Source organism: Sander lucioperca, chromosome 2 (genome assembly GCF_008315115.2).
Source record: "Sander lucioperca isolate FBNREF2018 chromosome 2, SLUC_FBN_1.2, whole genome shotgun sequence".
NCBI lineage: Eukaryota > Metazoa > Chordata > Actinopteri > Perciformes > Percidae > Sander > Sander lucioperca.
In genome coordinates, this window is record NC_050174.1 from 41,585,725 (window position 1) to 41,609,737 (window position 24,013).

General features: G+C 41.2%; 1 protein-coding gene across 2 annotated transcripts; it reads left to right on the forward strand.

Annotated features, from left to right (window-relative positions):
• Positions 1–3,850: 3,850 nt before the first annotated feature.
• adamts13 (ADAM metallopeptidase with thrombospondin type 1 motif, 13) lies at positions 3,851–24,006 on the forward strand. Of its 2 annotated transcripts, none has more exons than XM_031300682.2 (29): positions 3,851–4,048; positions 4,333–4,399; positions 4,595–4,728; positions 6,480–6,563; positions 6,815–6,939; positions 7,043–7,189; positions 7,992–8,126; positions 8,792–8,942; positions 9,049–9,153; positions 9,272–9,423; positions 9,946–10,009; positions 14,049–14,175; positions 14,259–14,407; positions 15,018–15,138; positions 15,343–15,423; positions 15,517–15,698; positions 15,887–16,043; positions 16,523–16,616; positions 16,709–16,888; positions 17,045–17,243; positions 17,709–17,811; positions 17,898–18,027; positions 19,099–19,278; positions 19,352–19,556; positions 21,065–21,341; positions 21,424–21,567; positions 21,652–21,831; positions 22,840–23,015; positions 23,741–24,006. In XM_031300682.2, exons 1-29 carry the CDS (start codon positions 3,971–3,973, stop codon positions 23,900–23,902), a joined length of 4,089 nt encoding a protein of 1,362 aa, XP_031156542.1. In that variant the 5' UTR covers positions 3,851–3,970; the 3' UTR covers positions 23,903–24,006. The 2 variants fall into 2 exon arrangements, with proteins under 2 accessions (XP_031156542.1, XP_031156541.1); XM_031300681.2 differs by having other exon boundaries at positions 3,852–4,048; positions 16,487–16,616.
• Positions 24,007–24,013: the final 7 nt, after the last annotated feature.

Consider the following 24,013-nt stretch of genomic DNA (forward strand, 5'->3'; position numbering starts at 1 on the left):
CCCATATTAGAAATTCTTTGCTACTACCCAGTCAGAAGCAGAGTATGAGGGCGTGCCATGCTAGCAGCTAGGCGTGTTAACACGCAGTGTTATAATGCGTGTTAAAGTGACGCACTTTCGTCACGGAAGTAAAGGCTGGACTACAATAGAGCTGTTTGGAGCAGTTTGTGAACAGTGTTCTCTGTTGGAGATGGTAAGTGCCTTTGGGGTGGACTTTGGGCTTTTTCACTTTGTAAACCTATAACGTGCACAAAAAAGATATATACCATAATAAAGGAAAGGGAAAAAGCCTAAAAGCATAATATGAGCACTTTAAGAGTGTTACGCAATTTAAGTTATTTCAAGGATTTGTTGTAATAGGTATTTCAGTAGCTATTATATAAAACATCTGGCTGGTATCTTGCAAGTCCTAGAAGAGAAGTCTAAAAGCTTGAGAGTGGGATGTCAAATTGATAGAGCATACCCGGAAAATTCAGGTTGAGTTTATCTAAACATAGCCTACTATAATTACTGATTTGAAGAGCACAAGGCAGGCTGAGAAACATTGCAGTATGGGAATGAGGAAAAATGAGTTCATCTATTCTAACACATTTGCTAAAGGAGAAGCAAAGAAATTCTAATTGGTTTGAAGCAAGATGAATGTTCTGCAGTCTTCACATGTATTGATTGCTTATTAGGCTACATTAAGTTCACAAGGACAAGTAATTTTTCCCACAAGTCTCGAATTATCATATGTTATTTGTGCTTGGGTCCAAACTTTGCAATCAGACCGTTTTATCGGCAGCTTATTAAAATTGTGGTCTCTTCAGCCGCATGCGAACAGATGCTCAGTTATAGCATTTGTCCAGTAACAACTGCTCCACTATCATTCTACAGCCCAATAGGAGCTTTCTGCCCCTTCATGAGAGGGTTGGACCTAAATGTAGGCTGTGTGGCTTGGCCACCTTAGTATTTAGTGCCCTTCCCTGCAGTCCCTTATTGCAGTCAACTGCAGTTACAGTAGTCTCATAGGAACTGAGGGAACAAGGCTGAGCACAAGAGAACGAGGCCATGGCAAAACTGGGTAAAATAATAGAAGGTTATAGTTATATAACAAGTTGTGTATCTATGGTTTATAACCTCTCTATGCTGTAGAGCTCAGGGCAGACGGGATTCTTTTTAGGAACATAATTTTTTCTTCAACTCCTCAGGGTAATCTGAATTTAACTCAAATTACCCACTACCCATTATTTGCACAGTTTACAACCATATATTTAGGCCAATATACTGTAGATTTCAATTCCTTCAATTCGGGCTATATATATATGTGTGTTCAAACAAATTAACTGTACAAGAGAGGATGTTTTCAAGAAAGTGCTATAAATTAAGGCCATTCTTTTTTGCTTAGTATCTTATAATCCTATACATATCCAATTATAAAGTGTGTTATTTCCATTGCAGAGCACCAAATGCTGACAGTCATTTCTCCTTTAAACACACTTTACAAAAGCACTTCCCCTGAAAACGATTTGGTGTAATTACTTGCAGATATTTGTCCATATATCAGAAACCACACACACCATGATCATTAAATCATCAGCAGCACAGGGGCTTCATTAAATGCCCCTGCAGTGTCTTTGCATCACCGTGATGTGCTGACATGTGCTAAAACAGCTGGGGGACCGCTGGAAGAATATCTGTATATTTTGTAGCGCCTGAGTTTTAGCACCCTCAGTATTGCATTACAGGATGGAAAGCCATCATCTCAGAACTGACAATATACCATCAACACAATATTCATCTTAATTAGCAGCGAAACACAAGAAGGCAGTAAAAACTCAGGAGGAAGTATCCTTGAGTTTTCAGGTTGTCTTATATTACAACTTGACGACAGAGTCGCTCATACATAAACAAAGCGCATAACGAATGAGAGAAACATCCATATATTTGAAAAACGGATGTTATGACCATGTGGTTGTGATACTTTTATGTATTGCTCTAACTTTGATTTAACATCTGATCCATCACTCTGGCAGTTTTATAAATAGTCACATACATATAACAGAAATACAGCTAGAATGAGTCAGACATGAAAGGCATTCTAGATTTAACCAACACTTGCAAGATAAAAAGCAAGATAGTTGATTCTTTTTTTACTCAGTCTGTCACTCTGTGCTTCGAAAGCAAGATTTCCATGCCAGCGACTGAAATTAACATCTTTAATACATTTATTTCAAACAAATACAGTCACATTCTAGCATTGATTCTTATCCTCCATATATTATCAAAACCAAAAAAAGAGTTTGGGTGATGGGCTGTCAGAAAGAGGCAGGTGAACTTTTATAGTTCTTGCACACATGAATCTTTTACAACAGTGTGACAGATGGAGGGAATGACAAAGGGCAGCAGATGAAGGAGAATCCCTTTATTCCACTCTCCATAAATGCATCTCAGATGAAACACTGGTAGGTTGCTTCACATTACAAAATCTGAAAATGACAAAAAAGTGACCTTATCGAAGTATCGAGTTACAGAGATCATCACATTTCTATGATTAACTTCGTTCCATGAGCAACTTCCTCCTTCTTCATTAACTGCAACCAAACAACATTTTCCTGAGGCGTCATCTGTTGCACCCACTTGAGTATCCCATATGGCTAGATATATATAATGTAGGATCATAAATAAACGATCGCTACCCTCCTCTAAACAGACATGGGTATGAGAATCCAACAATACTTAACGCAGTCTGTTGTGTTCTGTAAATCCAGCAGGGCATTGAGGTTTTAGTAGAGCAGTGATGCTGGTGTAATGCCTGTGACACCCAGCTGTTAATTCAGACTGACAACAGGCAGATATCTGGCAAACTAATGGCAGATGGGGCTTGAATCCTCGCTTTATGAAGATAAACTGTACCCCCTCGGGAAGGAAGTGGGATATGAGAGGAGAAGAAAGAGCGGAAAAACACTTTTTTTTTTTTTTGCAGTACTGTGAAACAACATTGTAGCGTTTATCTAAAAAGGTGGAATACATTCTGGTTGTTAAATTTGATTTGTATCATTATAGCAGGAGGAAAATGTTGCCTATGTTAAGCAAGCTGTGTTAGGAGTATAGGACGCAATCTGTTGGGCCCAGTATTGTGCATTTGTATCATTAAAAGCAAAGAAAGTAGTAAAGCATAATGGTATATTGAAAATGCCAACAATGTATTTTTTTTAAAAAGCACTACTAATCCTTTAATGTAGAGAGAAAAGCCCCTCATCTGGCCCAGTTAAGTTAAAATATTAATGAACCAGAGTATAAAGCTTGTCAGCTTTAGCTTTACTGTTGTTTTTTTGTTTCCGCTGTGAATCTTCTGCCTTCCAAATAGGTAATTTAGCATTAGATAAGGTTTTATGTCTGCCATGGACATAAGGGATGATATTTTGTTACACTCTTGTGGAGGAGCGTGTGTGTGCTTCTGTTCCTTCTTTCAGTCCAAACACAGGATCATGTCTGCCCTCTAAAGGCTACAACAGGAAACAACATAATTATTTATCATAATATAATAGAGATTAATTCAGCAATGGAGGCAGCTGTGAATGGTTTACATTTAAATACAGGTTGAATCCAAAGGTAGATTTTGGTGACTAAATAAAGCATGCAGGCAGCTGACATTGTTGATTGTCTCTCATCATCAAAATGTTTAGAATACAAAAAAGTCTGAAAGGATTGTAATAGTTTTCATTGGTCAGTGGCGAAAGGCAAGAAATGACAAAAATTAGTCATAGTACAAAAAAAAACAACAACCAATGAGAGCTGTCCTCTTGGTCCCAAATTTGGGAAAAACTAGCAAATGACGTGTGTCACTCATCAACTTTGTCCCTACTGTTTACATAAACACATGTTACTCATACCCTCTTGACTGGGCTCTGTCCTGCTGAAGAGGAGGATCACATATTGTCCCGGTGTTAAAGCAGAGCAGGCATAGACGCACAGCAAAAGGGGAAACATGTTTTTTACGACTCTGCTCTGTCTGCTGTTAATGTGGCCTGGCTTCGCCGCTCTAATGAGTTCTCCATTGGACGAGGTAGGTGGAAAGCTGCGGTTGAACAGGAGCACTGCAGTTAGTGATTCTCCTGCTCCGGACATCTGCAAAGTACATTGAACTCTTCAACTTTAAACTGTTTATCATCCTGTGAAAGCCTACGACCTGCAGAGAGCAATAACTATGTTTTACTGCATGTACATGGCAGTCACTAAAAAAGTTTTGTGTTTTCATTCTTGGGCCGCATATCTAAATTTGGTTATACAGGCTAAAAGCTGCTGTTTCTAAAGGACCTAACAATTGTAATTGTGTGTGTCCTCTTTAAGCTTTTTCACCACTCCTCTAGTAAAAGACACATAGTTTCCTCTCCTGGTTCGTCTCCTGGTGCCTCAGGTATGTCTCTGTATGGCTGAACTGTAAAAACGGTTTGAAGACTCATACTGTACATAATGCAATGAGAACTATCTTTCTGTGATGGTGTAATTAGGTGTGATATGTACAGTAAAACACCATATTATAGGTAATATACAGAGAAGCAGATTACTGGTGTATGGTTATACTAAATTTATGTCTTCTCCATGTTCACAGTGAGTGGGCGAGTGCGTCGGTCGGCTCTGATGCCTGATATCACACATCTAGAACTGCTGGTGGTGGTAGGGCCTGATGTCCAGCAGGTCCACAAGCAGGATACAGAACGATACATCCTCACCAACCTCAACATTGCAAGTCTAAGCACAACAGCCTACGTTCTGTTGATTGGTATTTGTGTGCCTTAAAACAAATGTATGGGAAAATGTAGTGGAACCAGGGATGGAAAGAGTACTATATTACTCTACACAAGTACAAGTAAATTACTTGGACCTACAAAGAATGTACTTAGGCTACAAAATAACGTGCATTTGTCAACCTATACACATCACACCACATAGCCCTCATGTCCAAACCAGTGATATATCTTTTCTATATATTATCACTTTGCAGCCTGTGCACACAACTGATTACCAATCATAAAACCAATGCACTTAGTGTAACATTACTATAACTAACCAGAAAATAGATAAAACTCAGACAATTAGACAAAAATGAATGACAATAAACAAATAGGTTATGGACACCGCGGCGGGTGCAACAAGCATTATTAGGCTACATACGTGCATTAAATAAGATGCCACTTCCTATAGAATTAAATATGTTTACAGAAGAAAACATCATCAAAGCAGACAAACTAGAGATGTATAAGTAATGAAAACTCCACAGTGGCAAATGAATGTTTACATTTAGTATGTTTTCCAGCATGGCACCTGAGTGCAGTGTCACCTCCCTGGAGCTCTGCCCTCCTGCAGCCGCAGACACAACAGCTGCTTCAACTCAGCTGCTGATTTATCTCCTTTTTTTTGTTCCATTATCACAAAGTTTATCACAACTTTTTTTGTGTGACTTGTTCTTACTCTGTAACGGATGTGACTTGAAATGTAGTGAAGTACAAAACTTAAGATAAAAAAAATATGATATTATTGAACGTCCGTTACAGTCAAGCCATTGCCAAATGAGTTGCTACAGAGCTAATTAAGGCTATCAGCTCCACACAACTCTCTCTGTATTTCTCAGTATGGCTATGTTCAGAAGATTGTGTTGTCCGGTGACTTTCCCGCGCAGAAGCTCGAGTGAAGAAGACCTTTTCTGAAGAGTCCATGTTTTTTTTAATCCTCTGTGTCATCTTTGGCTACTAGCAACTGCGTGGAGGAGGGGTGGGGGTGCGTGCATGCTCACGGAAGGCTGTATCATGTGGATGCGCCGACAGTGTTGTTGTCATTACTTAGAATTCCTCATGGGGTGGCAGAAACTACACACTATAGCTTTAAAGACATATTTTGAAGATTTAAATCCAGCTCTGTGTCATGGTAGTGTGGGCAGTGTGTGCAGCTGAACGGTGGCCTCAGTGCAAGGAGCTCCCAGGTAAGCTGAGCGGCGGAGATCTGCAGAGATCTGCCAGATAACACAAAATGACACGTTGAGCAGCTGCTACAAGCTCAGTGGAATTGCGCCACGGAAGGAAAGCCAAACACCATCTAACCACACTGCCCACACAAACATGACACAGAGCTGGATTAAAATGGGCAAAGTATCACTTTAAGTAAAAAGTAGAAATATTAATTTTCAAAAAATACTTACAAGTACACAAAAAACTACTTTGTTACAGCAATGAGAGTAAATGTAATTTGTTATTTCCACCCCTGAGTGGAACAAACTTAAACCAACACTATTTACAGCACCCTAAGGCTGAAATAAAGCGTAATGAATAAATAATGAAGACAATTACTGTAAAAGCAACACAAGTTAGAGAGAAAAATATGTTCAGATGTTTTATGTTGACATAACCAGACATATAGAGTGCCCTGTTATACTATAGTCCCATTACACTCTGAACATCCTGAAATATATTCTTCTGACTTATATTCTAATTTCCACCCAGGCCTCAGAGCTGTTGAGAGACATGGCCCTGGGCGCCAACATGAGGGTGCACCTGGTCCACATGATTATCCTGTCAGAGCCAGAGGTAAGCAGCTCCTTGTTATATGTTCAATGTAGAATCAAGTTCATAAATGAGCAGAAGTAGTATTAGTACAGTCATTTAAAATCTCTATAGCTCTTGTGAATTAATTGTTCTTGTGTAGTTTAAACATTCATAGGTACTAAGCTAATGCTGTTAGGGTGACTTTGAATGGAAGAAATGGTAGAATAAGTTTACATTCAGTTTCTTTATGTTTTATCAATGCCTTACTTTTGTCACTGTGGTCACTCTTCTAGCCAGAGATCCAAATGTCACCCAACATTACCTCCTCTCTCAGAAGTGTGTGTGACTGGGGCAGAAGGATAAACCCCTTAAATGATACAGACCCACTTCACGCTGATCTTCTGTTATACATTACAAGGTGTGTTAAATGAACCTGGCTGTATTGTAAGAGTTGTAAAATGTTTTCTTAATATTTAATGAATTAACAAACCATTGTACTATATGTCTACTATCACAAACAGGTATGACCTGGTGTTGCCTGATGGGAACAACCAGGTGAGGGGTGTAGCGCAGCTGGGTGGGGCTTGCTCCAGTGAATGGAGCTGTGTGATCACAGAGGACACAGGCTTTGACCTGGGGATCACCATTACTCATGAGATTGGCCACAGGTAAAAAATAGGCACACACATGCTCAACAGTGAATCTACATTAAATATATGTTTACATTACAGCGTATAACCTTATAAAGTAACACTTTAATTTACAGGTCTGTCATTTATGAATAATTTCCAAGAAGCTTCCTGGAAATACCTATGTAATTTGGCACTAATTATAGGGAAAGTATAGACAGTTTTCAATTGGTGCACTTTAATTAATAATTCTTTAATAATAAACTTTAATAATTCAAATGAATTGCTTTTAGTCAGTTCACAGCAAGTCAGGTAAACACACAGACAAGCTTCTAATTAAACATATATGGAGAATAAAGTGTCCAATAATAGATATACTGTATAATGAATGAATATTTACTTAATTCAAATGGAGCTTTTACTTTAAGGACATTCCTATTTTCCCTATAATTAATAACAACAAATATGGCTCATTCCTGGAAGGTTCTTATAAATTATAAGGAAATTACAGACCCATAAAAAGATTTAATTGCCCTTTGCAAATTAATGTAGCTTGGTTAAAAGACTATAGTGAATCACGTGGAATCCTCCACTGTAGAACAGTGACAATACTGGACCCTGATTGGCAGACAGTTTTAATGATGCAAATCCCTGGAGTGGAGATTCTAAAGTTTGCAAGCATTCACTGCAAAATGGGGAAAACTTGAAATATCACCACCAACTTTTAATACATTGATTAAGATTGCTTCATGGTATAAGCGCCTTAAGAGATATGTATTTTTTTTAAAGTGTACAACAAAGTATATTTAACATATTGTATATTTAAATTACTTTCACCCAGTTTTGGAATCAACCATGATGGAGTAGGAAACACCTGCAGCAGGAGTGGGTTCATGATGGCCTCTGACGGAGGCTACAACAGTGTGGATCTGACCTGGTCTCCCTGCAGCAGACACGAACTGCTCACATTCTTCAGGTGGGCCAACCTGTTCCGATCAGCTGTGCATTCATCACTTTCATCATACTGTGAAAGAATCAAAATGCTCAATCAGCAGAGAAATGCAAAGAGCCTGTATTTAGAAACAGTGCCTTTAAACGGGCCGTTAGGACTTCCTTACGGTTGTGATGTCACAAATGTACTATACAGTGCCGTTACAGTCATTCCCCGACTGCATTGACGATGCAGAGATTCAGTGAGGGCAGATGTGAATGACCAAGAAACGCTGATCAATCAGAGCAGACTGCTTTTTGTTTTTTAAGTAGGGTGCTTAAAGACACAGGCACTAAAATGGAGTGTTTCAGACAGAGAATGAATACAGATATATTCAGAAAGACAGTATGAGAAAAATGTTGTTTTTTTTAACAATAAATCATCTAAACATGTTCTATTATATACCTACAATACAAATATGGACCTGTAAATTAGCATAACATGGGACCTTTAACTGATTTCCTTCTCACATTTTGAGAAAGGTTAATGTAATATCTGGCTTTGATTTGATATTCATTAAAACCGTAATACATCTTACAGTAAGTATAGGAACTATCAGTGTGATTTACTCTAAGTAGTTTACACATGTGACACAAACCGGCTGTAGTCTGGACTTGAAAATGAGATGTCTCTTGTTTTAATGTTCCCAGTGAAGGGAAAGCTGAATGTGTAAAGGACCTGCCTGCACTGGGAGGCTCGCTACAAGACTGGAAGCCTGGCCTATACTATGGAGTTGATGACCAGTGCCGTATAGCTTTTGGTAGCACTGCAAGAGCCTGCTCTTTCACCAATCCTGACTTGGTAAGTCACCTGTAATAGCATCTTGATACCACCAGATGGCATATCACATCAAAAATATACCACTTCTTTTAGTCATGTTTGCAATATTGGTCTGCTTTTCTATCAGCCAGCTTGCCGTGTCCTGTCATGTCACACTAACCCAGATGATAACAGCTCCTGCAAACGTCTCCTGGTCCCACTGCTGGACGGGACAGAGTGTGCACCTCATCAGGTACTGCGCCGTCATCAGTCATTTTGGTGCAATCATTCTTCCACTGAATCATTTGAGTGTTACTCAATAAAAGGAGGCCGTGGCATGTTTGTTCATGAGGTGCATTCCTCTCTCCCAGTGGTGTCTGAAGGGGCGTTGTGTGTCTGCAGATGAGCTCAGCTCCTCTGTGGTGGTGCATGGCTCCTGGTCCAACTGGTCTGAGTTCTGCCCCTGCTCACGGACATGTGGTGGGGGAGTCACTCACCGTACACGGAAATGCAACAACCCAAGGTAACAAATGTGATGCAAGCATCAATCATAGTCAGTGCTGAAGATCCTGTAAATGGGGCGACGCCTGCGAGCTAGTTCAGGCAGTCAACTCGAGCGGCACCGCTGTACACACACGTGACATGCCTCACTCTCCGTACCATTTACCTAACACACCCTCTCAATTTGGCGGTTTATTTAAGCTGCACATTCCCACATCTCTGCCTTGTCAATGCTGTTTCTGCCCTGGACCTGTATCGCTGCCTGCTTTCAGCCCCATCACCACCCCGGCATCCACCTGCAGGCTCTGGCCAGAGGGAAGCTACTTTATCATCACTCCCCAATATCTCCTGTAAACCCAAACTGCGGGGAGTGATGAGGTCGGAGTCTGGCCGCCAAACACAATGTTCCGCTGTTATAATAAACATTTCAAACGTGACTTGTCTGACTGAACTGTACTTTGTATATGTGATAAGGCTGTCCCAAAGTGTGCGGCTTATACTGTATATGACTTACCATAACATTTTGTCATGTCTAATTTTTCAGACCTGCTTTTGGAGGTAATGATTGTGAGGGACCGGATATTGAAGCTGAACTTTGTCACCAGCAGGTAAGTTCTTACTGTTTACACTGGGCCTCCATACAGTACAGTAGGTCAATAATATTTACTCAGTGGATCACTGTACCCAGAATCGTCCCACTTCTTTTTATCAGTGGTGAAATGTGATATATTCATTCACTGAAGTGTTGTACTCAAGTACAAATTCGAGGTACTTATACTTTACTTGAGTATTCACATTTTATGCAACTTCATACTTCTACTCCACTACATCTCAGAGGTAAATATTGTACTTTCTACTCCACTGCATTTGTCAAAAAGCTTTAGTTACTTTTCAGATGACAGATTTTCATCTCCTTCCTGTCCAGTGTCCCTCATGTGTTGAGAAAATTCTCCTACTTCTTAAGCTAACTCAATCCTTTAAAAAGCCTCTTTATTAGCAAAAAAATGCATCATCACAAAGCTGAAAACAGTTTTTTTGACACCATGAAAAGTTGACTTTTTAGAGATACATGATTCTCACAGGACAGTGACGCTACAAAAATATGATGATCTTATATATTAATATGATGCATTGCTGTAGATTAAACTACCCAACAGTATATTATGAGTTAAAAGTAGCACAACCATAAACATCTACAGCAGTAAAATGCAACATACACATTAATGCAGCAGGAATATTAATCCAGACACGTCAGATATACTAGTAAAACACTGACAGGGAACATTTTACTGCACAATAGATACTTTTACTTTTGATACTTTAAAGGTCCTATGACATGCTGCTTTTTGGATGCTTTTATATAGGCCTTAGTGGTCCCCTAATACTGTATCTGAAGTCTCTTTCCTGAAATTCAGCCTTGGTGCAGAATTACAGCCACTAGAGCCAGTCCCACAATGAGCTTTCCTTATGGCCGTTTTACAGTAACCGCAGCCAAGCTGGCGCGTGCCATCGTGACGTCAAAATGATGTAGATCTTGCCGGCGCGCCTGGATTTATAGCACCACTCTTTTTTTTTCAGCGGCACGACAAAGCGGAAACAGGAAGCATGAATGAGCTCCTGAGCAACCGGATGCCAGGACTCTCAGAGCATGGATGTATTAAGAGAACTGGACAGTGTACAGTGTTCGGCGGGAAGCCCCGTACATTCCAATGAGAGTGCTCAAAAGCGCATAAAGCAAACATGGAGCTCGGATCTTCCGCATTGTTGGCCCATGACGTCACGATGGACACGTGCACTAGCAACAATTTGTTTGTGTTGTCTTAGCAACCGGTAGCAACATGCTCGTTCAGAGCATAGACTGTATATAAGAGTGGACCAACAGATCCCGTTGCTCTGGACGGAGACCAGTGAAGGCCGTTAGAAGCACTTTTCCGGTGAGCGCTGAGCGTTACTGCGCAGCCTCCAACTGAGAGAGACGACGTAAATGTGACGTGAGCAACGTGTCTGAAAGTTGGAAGTCTTCTGGTAGCTGTGCCAAGAGAAATCTCAATCATTCCCAATCTAGCAGAGACGGAGAGCGTAGGTATATGTAAGGAGATAACATAGGCACAGGCTAATTATTGATCACTAAAATGCTAGTTAACATTAGTAATTGCACTTAAACAGCTAATGTGAGACGAAACTGCCTGCGCGCTTCTCCTGTACTATACGGTAATTCCTCTACTATGCGACAGTAAGTCGTGTGGTTATGACACAATCGTTAGCCTATTTTTATAAAAACGTCTGCTACGGAGCCATAACGTGAGGTACAAGGTAATGGAGCCTTTTATACATTGTCGTGTTTCTTTAGAAATAAACAATAGACAAATAGAGTCTTTAAACGCTTCAGATGTAAAGTTATTCGCTGTCAAAGTGGCGCCAAAATGAATGGCAGCCAATGGGATGCTAACGGGGGGTGATCGCTTTGTAGCATTAAAATGGCGCCATAGGAGGTTCGCGGTCCAAGGAAAGGCTTACCCCCTTGGTTCAGAGCTTATCTCTCGTGTCTCGTACAAGTGGCGAACTCATGAACTCGCCGTTTTCATTGTCTAAAATATTCACTAACGTCAAACATTGTGTTTTTGTTGTTCCCGATCGTTGCATAGCGACATGCTTAGCTAAATAAACAATAGATGTATTTAGATGTATTTAGTGATTTAATAATTATGTCGTGCTACTAGCTAGCTAGCTAGCTAGCTAATAACTAGCGCTAGCAGTTAGCCTGCAGTTTCGTGAACACTGCTCATCCATGGCTTCAGCTCTCATCCACGTTACAAGCTTTACAGCATACAGCCCTCGGATGTATCATAAGAGAGAACCAAGGCGATGTAATCACTATGTCTGTAGTAATGTTATGTAGGCATATAGCTAGCTATGTAGCTATAGATCTTAATACAGCCATGCTAGCTACCCCTGATGTTAGCAACTAGCTAGCTAGTCGATAGCCCGCCAGTTTGGGAAATGCTAATGACGTTACATCCACGTAGCTAACAGGCTTTACAGCATACATACATCCCTCGGATGTATCATAACTTCATAAGATAATACCATGGACGTATTAATAGAACACATGGAACACATTCGATTAGCATGAAAACATGTCCCAGAGAGCGACAGAGTGGGTACACATCTGTTAATAACCCCTAGGTTCGTTTTGCGCCGGAATTGTCCTGAGTTCTTTTATGGTGGATGAAAGGCTTGATCCGACGAAGTAGGTCATCGAATCAAATCGAAGCATTGACGTCAATGCTGCTGCCAGTTCTGCCGTTGTTTATCTTTTTCTTCTTCTTCTTCTAGTCCGTAGAAAGAGCAAAGTCGGTAGCCTTTCCTCATTAGCGCCACCCATTTTCAGGAGAAGACTGCAACCGGTGTCACGACCACCAGCACGGGTATAAATAGTTACGGTAATCCCATGAGGTCACATTTGGGCGCGCCAGCTGGGCTGCAGCTACTGTGTGACGCCCTTCAGGATGTGCCATTTCTGTGTCTGTAGCTTTAAATGTTATTGAGGAGGAGATAGAGGGGGCAAGGTGGAGGGGGGGTGTGTGGCCTTGACCAACTGCCATGCTTTGCTTGTTTGCAACAAGGGGGTAAGCTTCGCTTCAGAGCTCGAACCTCCTATGGCGCCATTTTGATGCTACCAAACGATCGCCCGACGTTAGCATTCCATTGACTGCCATTCATTTTGACGTCACTTTGACAGCGAATATCTTTTCATCTGAAGCGTTTAAAGACTTTATTTGTCCATTGTTTATTTCTAAAGAAACACAACAATGTATAAAAGGCTCCATTACCTTGTACCTCACGTTATGGCTCCATAGCAGCTGTTTTTGTAAAAATAGGCTAACGATTGTGTCATAACCACGCGACTTACTGTCGCATAGTAGAGGAATTACCGTATAGTACAGGAGAAGCTCGCAAGCAGTTTCAACTTACATTAGCTGTTTAAGTTTAATTACTAATGTTAACTAGCATTTTAGTTAGCAATAATTAGCCTGTGTCCATGTTATCTCCTTACATATACCTATGCTCTCCGTCTCTGCAAGATTGGAAATGATTGAGATTTCTCTTGGCACAGCTACCAGAAGACTTACAACTTTCAGACAGGTTGCTCACGTCACATTTACATCGTCTCTCTCAGTTGGAGGCTGCGCAGTAACGCTCAGTGCTCACCGGAAAATTGCTTCTAATATCCTTCACTAGTCTCCGTCCAGAGCAACGGGATCTGTTGGTCCATTATATATTGTCTATGGTTTGCAAGCCATGATGTCTCTTTCTCATGGGCGGGCCAAATTCTCTAGGCGGCAAAGCAGAGAAAAGGGAGGTACTTTCAAGTAAAGTATCTGAATACGTCTTCCACCGCTGCTTTTTAATGATCTTTTGGTGGCAGTTTGCAGACTGTGCTCCCATAACAAGCCTCCAAAACCAGAAGCATTGACAGTTTTGACATGGAACAACATAGACAATTAGGGGCAAAGAATGTATTGAGCCTGGGGCAAAGTGAGCCCTGAATGCCTCTATAGTGGTTTGGGGCTGAATGTGCAAACAGAAACTATCATGAGGCCAGAAAAAATCCTGTTTTTCATTTTCTTACCACACATGTTGCAGCCATGTGAGCGCACCCAGCTGGATTTCATAGCAGAGCAGTGTTCCCAAACAGACCTCCTCCCCCTCTACCTGCTACCAAACACTGCCTCCTTCTACACCTGGATCCCTGCTATAGGCTTTGCACAAGGTGGGCCTAAAGACATTTTTCCATATGTAAAGGGCCAAAACCTTTATTTCTAACATGTGTTTTTATCTTCTCGTCGTTACTAGGGGATGAGCAGTGCAGATATATGTGCGAGTCAAAAGGAGAAAACTTCCTAGTAAGCCGGGGCTCTCAGTTTGTGGATGGGACTCGCTGTGAGTCAGACAGCCAGCCTCCCTTTGGCTCAACAGCTGCTTGTCTAAGAGGGAAATGCCAGGTGAAGAAGACTAAGTAGATGACAAAGCAGATGCAGTCTCTCGCTTTTACACTTTTTTTTAACAGTCAGTTCTAGAGCCCGACCGATAAAGGATTTTTAAGGCCGATATCGCTACAAATATTTGGTGATTTCAAAATCCGATATTCTGATATATCGGCCGATATATATTTAATTAAAAAAAATCCAGAAATGCTTGTTTGTTTTATTGTCACAACAGAACAGAGGAACATCAAAATATACAGTATTAAAGTTCTGATAAATAAAATGTATAAAAATACAAACTTAAAGGCATACTATGTAACTTTTCCCTCTTCGGTAGTTCCAATGAGACAACCTGTAGGGGGACCGAAGAGGGAAAAGTTACATAGTATGCCTTTAAATATGAAACTTAAAAGGTTAAGCACGAGAGAGACAAACTATGCAACGCCAGCACTCATGACATGGTTGAAGGGGATTTCGTCCGTTGTTATTTAATTTTTTAAATATTCATTTATCGGCCATTATAAATGCCGATACCGATAGTTTGGAAAATGCCTAATATCGGCCCACCGATATATCGGTCGGGCTCAGTTATTACACCTTATTAAATGTACTGTTTGTCTCTGATCAGCTGTTTGGCTGTGATGGTGTGCTGCGCTCTGGGGAAGTGAGGGATGTGTGCGGGCTGTGTGGTGGAGATGGATCATCCTGCAGTTTGATCTCTGACTCCTACACTGGTGGTCAGGCTAGAGGTAGCAAACAACAGCATATGCTGTAGCTATTAAACACATTCGATGACAGAAAATGAATTGATGACAATTCTTTTGATTTTTTTTTAGATGAAATGAACTGATTAATTAGCAAAAAGAATCAATAGATGAATTAGTACTTCAGTACTTTCAGCCCTGATTGCTGTATTATCTTCCATGAGTTCTGATTCATTCTCTCTGTTTCAGAGTACACCACCTTCCTCTCTCTGCCAGTGAATGCCACACAGGTCCATATCGTCAACAGGACACCTCTGTTCACTCACATGGGTGAGCGTCGTCACTTTACTAAAGATTTACGTTTCTACAACAGAGTTAACGGGAACTAAAACCTGGAGTTGTTTTTGACATTTGTATCCGCAGCTGTAATGGTTGGGGGTCGGTACATTGTGTCCGGGACGGGAAGCATGGCACTGAATATGACCCACCCCTCCCCGCTGGATGATAACCGCCTCGAGTACCGCCTCCACCTGACCCTTGACCTTTTGCCTGAGATGGAGGAGCTGCTGCTGCCAGGGCCGCTGTCACAAGAGATAAACATACAGGTCAGGAGAGAAAAACTAAATTTTTTGGGGGAAATGAATTGAATATATTCAAGAGTTAGACTTTCTCCAACATTTGAAAACTGAAAAATGGAGCTTTTCACACATCACATTTTTACACGTTAAGAAGAAATACTCAGCAGAAATCAAACGGGAAATACTATCTGACTTTTATATGATTCTGTTTGCAGGTGTATCGCAAATATGGAAAAGAATACGGAGAAAAAACTAATCCAAACATTAGCTACCAGTTCTATGTACCTACCAGAAACAGTGAGTTGACAGACATTACACCTAAAGGCGAATGGGCTGTCCACACAACACCCTGCTCTGTCTCCTGTGGATCAGGTAAGTAACTGTTAATCACGAGTCATATGGAAGAGCACAAAGAGTAAACACAGCCTACTATAATATGATGTATTTGATGGCAGAAGTCAATAAAAATGCACAGGCTGATTGCACATTAAAGCTTAGCTCTTTTGTTTTAGGAGCCAATGGGTTTTAAAAATAAGATGAGGCATTTGTATGATAATGGGCAGCAATATTGACCTTACTGAGCTAGCTTTTTTCCCATACTTACAGTGTCTGTCTATTATAAGCAGACTGCAGTGTTGAATATGCCAAATTAATTTAGCCATTGCTCTGATCACACATTTTCAGAAGTAAATGCCACCAAATGTCAACTGTATGATTACCCAAATGATCACACACAGCACAACAAATGCAATCATTTCAAATGTTTTGTGTTTCATGAAATAATGTGTTCTTTCTACACATATTGACTTGAACAGGTGTACAGAAGCATGTATATGTCTGTGTGGATGCAGATACCAACAACCATTTGGAGGAACACAACTGTGAAACAACTCCTCCCCCCGTACCACTCCACACAAGCTGTCAGCTCTCACCCTGTCCCCCCAGGTTAGGTTCACACACAGCACTGTTCATCTCACATACTGTACACGTGCAGCTCAGCACAAACGGTTATACATGAATAATGAACTGTTTTACAGGTGGGATATGGGGATGTTTGGGCCTTGCAGTGCCTCCTGTGGTGGAGGAGAGAGAGTGCGTCCTGTAAGATGTGTTCAGAAACATGGAGCTGATGTGGAAAAAATTCCAGATTCTAAATGCCCACCTGATACGGCTCCAAATACTGTTGAAAAATGTAACCTGCAACACTGCCCTGCCAGGTATAAAGTCTACACTGTAGTGTTGAGCAGCTATTTATTTTATTTACCAAGAGTGCATGGGTCAAATAACTTCCTACGGCCGCAGAATATGTAGGATTTCATGTGTTAGGTTAAAAAAAAAAGAAAAGAAAGTGAAAACCACTTTTGTGTTTGCAGATGGCGTGTGTCAGAGCCAGGAGAGTGTTCAGCAGTGTGCGGGCCGGGAGAAGCGAAACGCATCGTGTCATGCGTCCGGCCCGAAGACGGTCAGGATGTTGAAGTGGATCAAAGCTTTTGTTCTTTGCAGATCAAACCGTCTGATTCTGTGCCCTGTGTGGTAGATGTTTGTCCCATTGGATGGGAATCTAAGGGAGAGGTAAAGTAAAAAAAAAAAAAAAAAAAAAGACTAAAATCTCACTCTTATTTCAAAATGTGAAGCATCTCTAAACGTTGTCTTTCTTTTTTCAGTAAATAATGTATTAACATCTGTCCATACACATTCAATCAGATAGTCTTCATACAATAGTTCAAAATCATTTACCCTTAAAACAGCACCTCTTGTAATTGAATCAAATCTACAATTTCACACCTTTTTATTGCAATAGGCCTTTAATACATAACAGGAAGTGATCCCATACCTGGCTAAATTTCCCTTTGCCATTGTTCAATCTAGCTATTGAGTATTCAAAGGAAGCAGTCTCTGTCATACGTATAGTCCATTCTGTGAGTTGTGGCTTGTTTGCATTCTTCCAATTGAGCAGAATAAGTCTTACTAATAAATACCGCCTCCCATCACGAGTCCAAACTGTGCTTTGGTGACAATATTGTCTTTCTTGACCAGGAACAGCCCATGCTAAAGTCTGATGTGTCGCCACGCTCTAGACAGGCCTCTGTGTATGTCTGGAGTCCTGTTATCAGCCAGTGCTCTAAGACTTGTGGCAACGGTAAGTGAAACAAATATACTCACCATCACTCAGAAAGAACATGTCCTCGTCAGATAAGGTCAAAACAAAGCCTGATGCTTATGTAGGAACCCTGCAGGTGTGGTTCTCCTGTGTGGACCACCAGACCAGACTGAGGGTGACTGACGTCCACTGTGATGCGTCTACCAAACCTCCTCCACAGTCTGAGGCGTGCAACACATCTCCCTGCCCCGCCATGTGAGACCCCATGCTTGACATGCATATAACATACAGTGTTAATGTTAGTATGTGTCAGCATGTATCCAGACCTTCCACTCTCTGTGCGTTGCCGTTCTTAAACTCTGTTTGCTTTTAGGATTGGGCATCGAGAACAGATTCCTACTTGGAATCGTTTCAAAAATTACGATTCCAGTAGAATCGTTTCTTTATTGGAATTGTTTGGAATCGTTTAGAGGATTTGGTTTGAAAATCCGATCATCGCTTCCCAATTGAATATGCGCAAGTTTTGGTTTCCGAAGCGGCCAGGCGCTTGTTGTGTTGCAGCCTTGGAGCGCAGTAAGCAGCGCTCTACTGTAGTGTGGCTTTATTTTACACTGAAAAAGCCCTGTAAAACTGCAAACCACCATTGAATCAAAATAAAACTTTCCTCTTATTTGTGAAAATAGGCATGTGACCTGTTTCAACTCCACCCCTCAAAGAATCGGAATCGAGAATCGATAAGAACCGGAATCAAAAGGAAGAATCGGAATTGGAATCAAAATTGTTAAAATCCAAATGATGCCCAACCCTATTCACTTTGGGAAACAACAAAGAGAACCTCTGAGCTAGCAAGCTACGCACTGAAAATGGCTAGTTTTGAAGAAAACTTGGATCGTGCATTAAGGCAGTCTATTTAGTTCTTTCGGGGAATGATTGTAAAGATTTACAAAGAATATGTTTGCGGCATTTACTCTCTAACTGGGACGTTTTGGAAAAGATTGGCAGGGATTTGTCATGAACAAAATACACACAAAAAAGCAAAAAGCAGAGGTTTAACCATGTATCCAGCTAAGTTAAATAGCTCACGTTACTGTATTGTGTGAACAGTTAACTTCATGTAATATTGTATGTGGTGTGTCCGGAGCTTAACGCCGACCAAGTCGATTGTGATTGATTGATTGACTCCTATCCCAGAATGTATGTGTGGTGTAACCAGTCCTTACTCCACAGTGCTGTTGAGATAGGTCTGGCAATGCAAGACTACCATTTTAGAGAAAGAAGCTATGCTGTTTGAAATAAGGGTTTGAAAATGCTTTTCATATCAACCAGGTGGCGCTCTAAGCAAGGAGTCTGCAGTGTAACGTGTGGAGGAGGGGTGGCCAACCGGGTGCTGTACTGTGCCAGAGAAACAGAAAGGGAGGAGGAGGAGGTGGTGGAGGATTCAGAGTGCAGTGACTTTCCCAAACCCACAGCAGTGGTTTCATGTAACGACTACAGCTGCCCAGCAAGGTGAATAACACACATCTAAAAGACATTTTTTTGCAAAGATAAAATGATTTAAATACCACTGTCATTCATCCAGGTGGAAGGTATTCAACACATCGCCCTGCTCGGCGTCCTGTGATTTGGGTGTAGCTCAGAGGACTGTGTCTTGTGTCCAGTTCGTCTATGGCAAGGAGAGTTTGGTGCCGGAGGAGAGCTGCCACGCAGCTGTCAAACCAGCCACCAGAGTGCCCTGCCTGGTGCAGGTCTGCACCTTTAGATGGGAGGTGAAACCATGGAGCCAGGTACATTTCACAAGAGGCACTTGATTGGAATATAACGATTAGATTACATTCAAGATGACTCAATTAGTTGTTGATCATCAAGTTGATTGACAGAAAATGAATGGGGATCAATTTTGATAATCTATTAATCATTGAAATAAGTTTTCGAGCAGAAATGTAAACCATTCTCTGTTCTCAAATGTGAGTTTTCTGTGTTTTATATCAGTACAAACAGAATCGTTAGCTTTTGGACCCAAACAAACAATTGTGATTAAATTTTTCGTTATATCTAGACATTTTATAGAGAAAATGATTGATTCACCGAGGAAATTAATCCACATTGAAAATAATCACTAGATAAGATAAAGAATTAATAATAGAAAATAAGAACAAAGACAAATAGGTGGGACACTTTCTCATTACTCAACTTGTGTGGCTTGGGATTACTATCTCCAATATTGAGTTCAAGTTTGCCAGATTGGGTAGCGGATCTGTAGTTCGAATAATAATGGTAATGGACAATTCAGCTTCCAACCTTAGGGGGACCGAAGAGGAGAAGTGCTTTGGTGTTTCATTAGAGAGCTGACACACCAAGCCGATTATCGGCCGTCGGACAGTCTGACGAGGTCGGTGACTCGAGTCTGTTTGGTGTATTCCGTGCCGTCGTCCGTCGGCCTTTATTTTGGCCGACCCGACATGCTCAGTCGGAGACAGGGCAGTCGGGACTCACCTGGAAATGGCGAGCGGATGAGCCTCTCAAAATCTGACGAAAATCTTTTAAACTGACCTTTGTCGATCTGAAATGAAGACAGATTCAGCAACTGTATGGTCTATTTCTCGCTTAAAATGTTTTCAGAAACACGTTTCGATGAACTATTTTAGTACAATATGAGATTGTATTCTGAACGAAGATGCCATGACAGTCTGGCTGTGAATTTCTGGAGAAAAAAGACCCACGTGACGCGTTCATCCAATCAGCTGCCGGTTTTCATTTTCTGGGAAACAATCATAGACTGTTAATGGAAACAATACAGAGAAGCGCTGCCTGCTGCTATGGAGATCTATTACGTTTCGCGCACGCGCAGAGCATACGCTCAAGTCGGCGTCACCTCAGTGTGTTTTGAGGCATTCTTTTGGACCTCGGGGACCCGACTGATCAGTCGACTGCCTTTTCTGCCGATGGTCGGCCGTCTGGTTGGTGTGTAAGCACCTTTAAACTGCATTACCATGCAATGAAAATGTAACACCAAATGAATTTGGTATTGTATGGAAATTAATTAATAACCATTTGCTGTCTGGAGTTGTAGAAAAAAACAAAAAATCTGTACAGAAGCATTCAAAAATGGTTAGCAAAAATTCAAATTGTACAAAGCTTCTTGTGGTATGGCCCTTTAAGAAAATTTTCTTTCCTAGGACTCAGGACTCCTCTCCTTGTTGCCAGACATGCAACCCTATATTTATGCATTATGCTAATTTTTTCTTCGTCTTTGATGTGAATCCTGTTTATTTGGGATATCTTGCTCATCCAGTGTTCAGTACCCTGTGGATATGGGATCCAGTCCAGAGCTGTGTCCTGCATGGGCCCCTCTAACCAGGAGCCCCTCAGCCCTCTGTTTTGTATGCACATGCCCAAACCCATCACCATCCAGGGCTGCTACATGGCCGGCTGCGGAGACGTGCTGCCCATCTCAGATGTCACCACTGCAGTTACGCCACAGCACCCATTGGTCCATCCTTCTCCAAGTCCAACAGAGGAAATCACCATCCCACAGGCCACTACAAAAACCAGCCCAACACCTAAACCCAGTTAGTACACATAAACTACCCTTTCTTAGTAAGTGCTGAAGGCAGCTGCAGGATTATCATTACAGTGTCTGTGTTTAACCAGGTGCATGTGGACAGCTACTCCTGACAGAATCAGGCACGGTGGATTTGAAAGACACGACCGGCCGCTGCACAATATCCATAGGTCGACCTCTAGATGAGGTCATTCATGTTAAAGTGGAATCTGGCTCCTTGAACTGCAGAAAAAGTAAGTTTTATCAAAAACATAAAAGGATATTTCCTGTGTCATAACTAGTGCAGCTAAACAAACTCTGTGCATACTTTCCTACAGAGGAATATGCAGCATTTTTTGACCGACTGGCAATTGTGAAGAAGTGTGAGCAGATAGCGGGAAGTGAACTGACCACCAGAACCAACGTCCTGCTGGTGCGTCAAAATCTGCTCACCCCAGGGAATGGGGTCGTGTTTACCTACACTTCACAGAAAAACACGAAGAAGAGCCACCATCAGGGTAAGAAATGCTTGTGTGGTCAGCACGTGCAGAGCTGGGGTGGCATGATGGATTTTTTTGTTTTTTTTTGCAATCCAAAAGGCTGAAATTTCCTATATCTCAGATGAGTGGATGGTGATTTGTGAAAGAGGCTTTCCTTGCTTTTTGGAATGGATGCAAGTATAAGTGAATTGAGCCCAATGTTTGTGCCTATTGCAACATAAATGTTCATCTAGAGAGATGGACGCAATATCGCGAACACTTGCACAGTCTAATGCAATCCAATACAAAAGCCCTGCAATAAATAGTCAAGCCAAAAATATAGCTAAGCTTGAAATATTCGGTAACAGTGACATGACACTGTCATGACACATGGACCCTAACCCTAACTTGTCATGACAAAAACCGAATGACACTAAAAGAAGCGTTATGTCATAAACGTTTATGACTTGTTTATGACACATTGAAGACAGTGTCATGTCACTCTTATGTAGATACCTTCAAGTAAAGTGTAACCAAATATTCTTTCCTTGTTGCGATTGTCAGAGTGGCGTTGATTCAGCTACAATAGTTTATGTTGTTGTGTTGAAGTGTACTGTGCTTTTATTTTGTCCCCTTCATCTCCCATACACATTTGGAGGTGACAACCTTTTAGCACTTTTAACTGCCTAAAAAATGACTAAAGTGGGGCGCCTGGATATCTCACCTGATTGAGCGTATGCCCCATACAGAGGCTCAGTTCTTGCTGCAGGTTCGATTCCGACCTGCGGCCCTTTGCTGCATGTCATTCCCCCTTTCCTGTCTTCAGCTGTCCTGTCTAATAAAGGCCTAAAACGCCCCCCAAAAATTAAAAAATAAATAAATAAAAATGCCTAAAGTTGAATCAGCACCTGACCCAGTCTCAACAAATATTAACCATTTTGAGCTTCTCAAATGTAATAGTCACTGCCAGGCATTGGCTTGCATTTAACTGTACACGTGTTCATAATATTTTGTTCAGATGAAATGTACCATGTCTTTGGCCCACAGATTGTGACATTCAGCTGTTTTCCCCAACTGGTGTCTTCGAGAATCCAACAACGTCCAACACTAACCACACCTGTCGAGTCCTCATCAACGCCCCTCCCTTGGTGAAGATCAGAATCCAAGCGCTGCACATAGGATTAGTATTCAACTCCACTAACTCCCAGTCTACATACATCATGGTGCGGACAAGCTTTTTAAAGGACAAATCCGGCGCAAAATGAACCTAGGGGTTAATAACACGTGTACCGAGTCGACCATTCTCTGGGATATGTTTTCATGCTAATCGAATGTGACCAGTTTTAGCGCAAACTGCTAATTAGCTTAAAGCTAGTCGTCGGGACAGAGGGTAAAGTAAAAAGAAATTGCTATTTCCATACCACTAACAAGGCTTAAAATAGCACCACACTTCCACGGTAGCATAATGAGGGTCCCTACATGTAAACCAAAGCATTGAGAACTTTATACAGACAGTTTATTAAAAAGATAGTTCAGAAAGATAGTACTGGTCACGTATACAGACGGGCGCCATCTTGGGAAAACAGTCATGACCAGTCGAACGACGAACGCCGTGCAACCAGTAATCAGTAACACAGCTCAAGCACGGCGTTTGTCGTTCGACTGGCTATATTGAGCCTTGTTAGTGGTATAGAAATAGCTATTTCATTTTACTTTACCCTAGCGTTATAAGCTAATTAGCGGTTTGCGCTAAAACTGGTCACATTCGATTAGCATGAAAACATATCCCAGAGAACGGTCAACTCAGTACACGTGTTATTAACCTCTAGGTTCATTTTGCGCCGGATTTGTCCTTTAACACTAGTTTCAATATGCTATATACTTTAATAGGAAGAAAAGTGCAACTGTAATAACTACTGCACTATTCTGTCTTGTGTTTCTCGTTCAGATCCGGGACATGGGTGTCTTAAAGACCAACGTGTTTAAAGGCCAACAGCTGTTTCAGTGGCACTCCTCTGGAAACATGGCTGAGATTGAATTTCATGGAGATTACCTGCATTCCAAAGGGAGCTTCAGAGCTGAATATTCCTTTATGCGTCTTTTATACTAAATATAAACTATCTTGAGGAGGTTTAAAATTTACGTTAAGCATTTCTTTAGTTTACAATACTTAACATTTTTGTAACAGCCATTAACTTCTATTCTGCTGAGTAGGTAGACT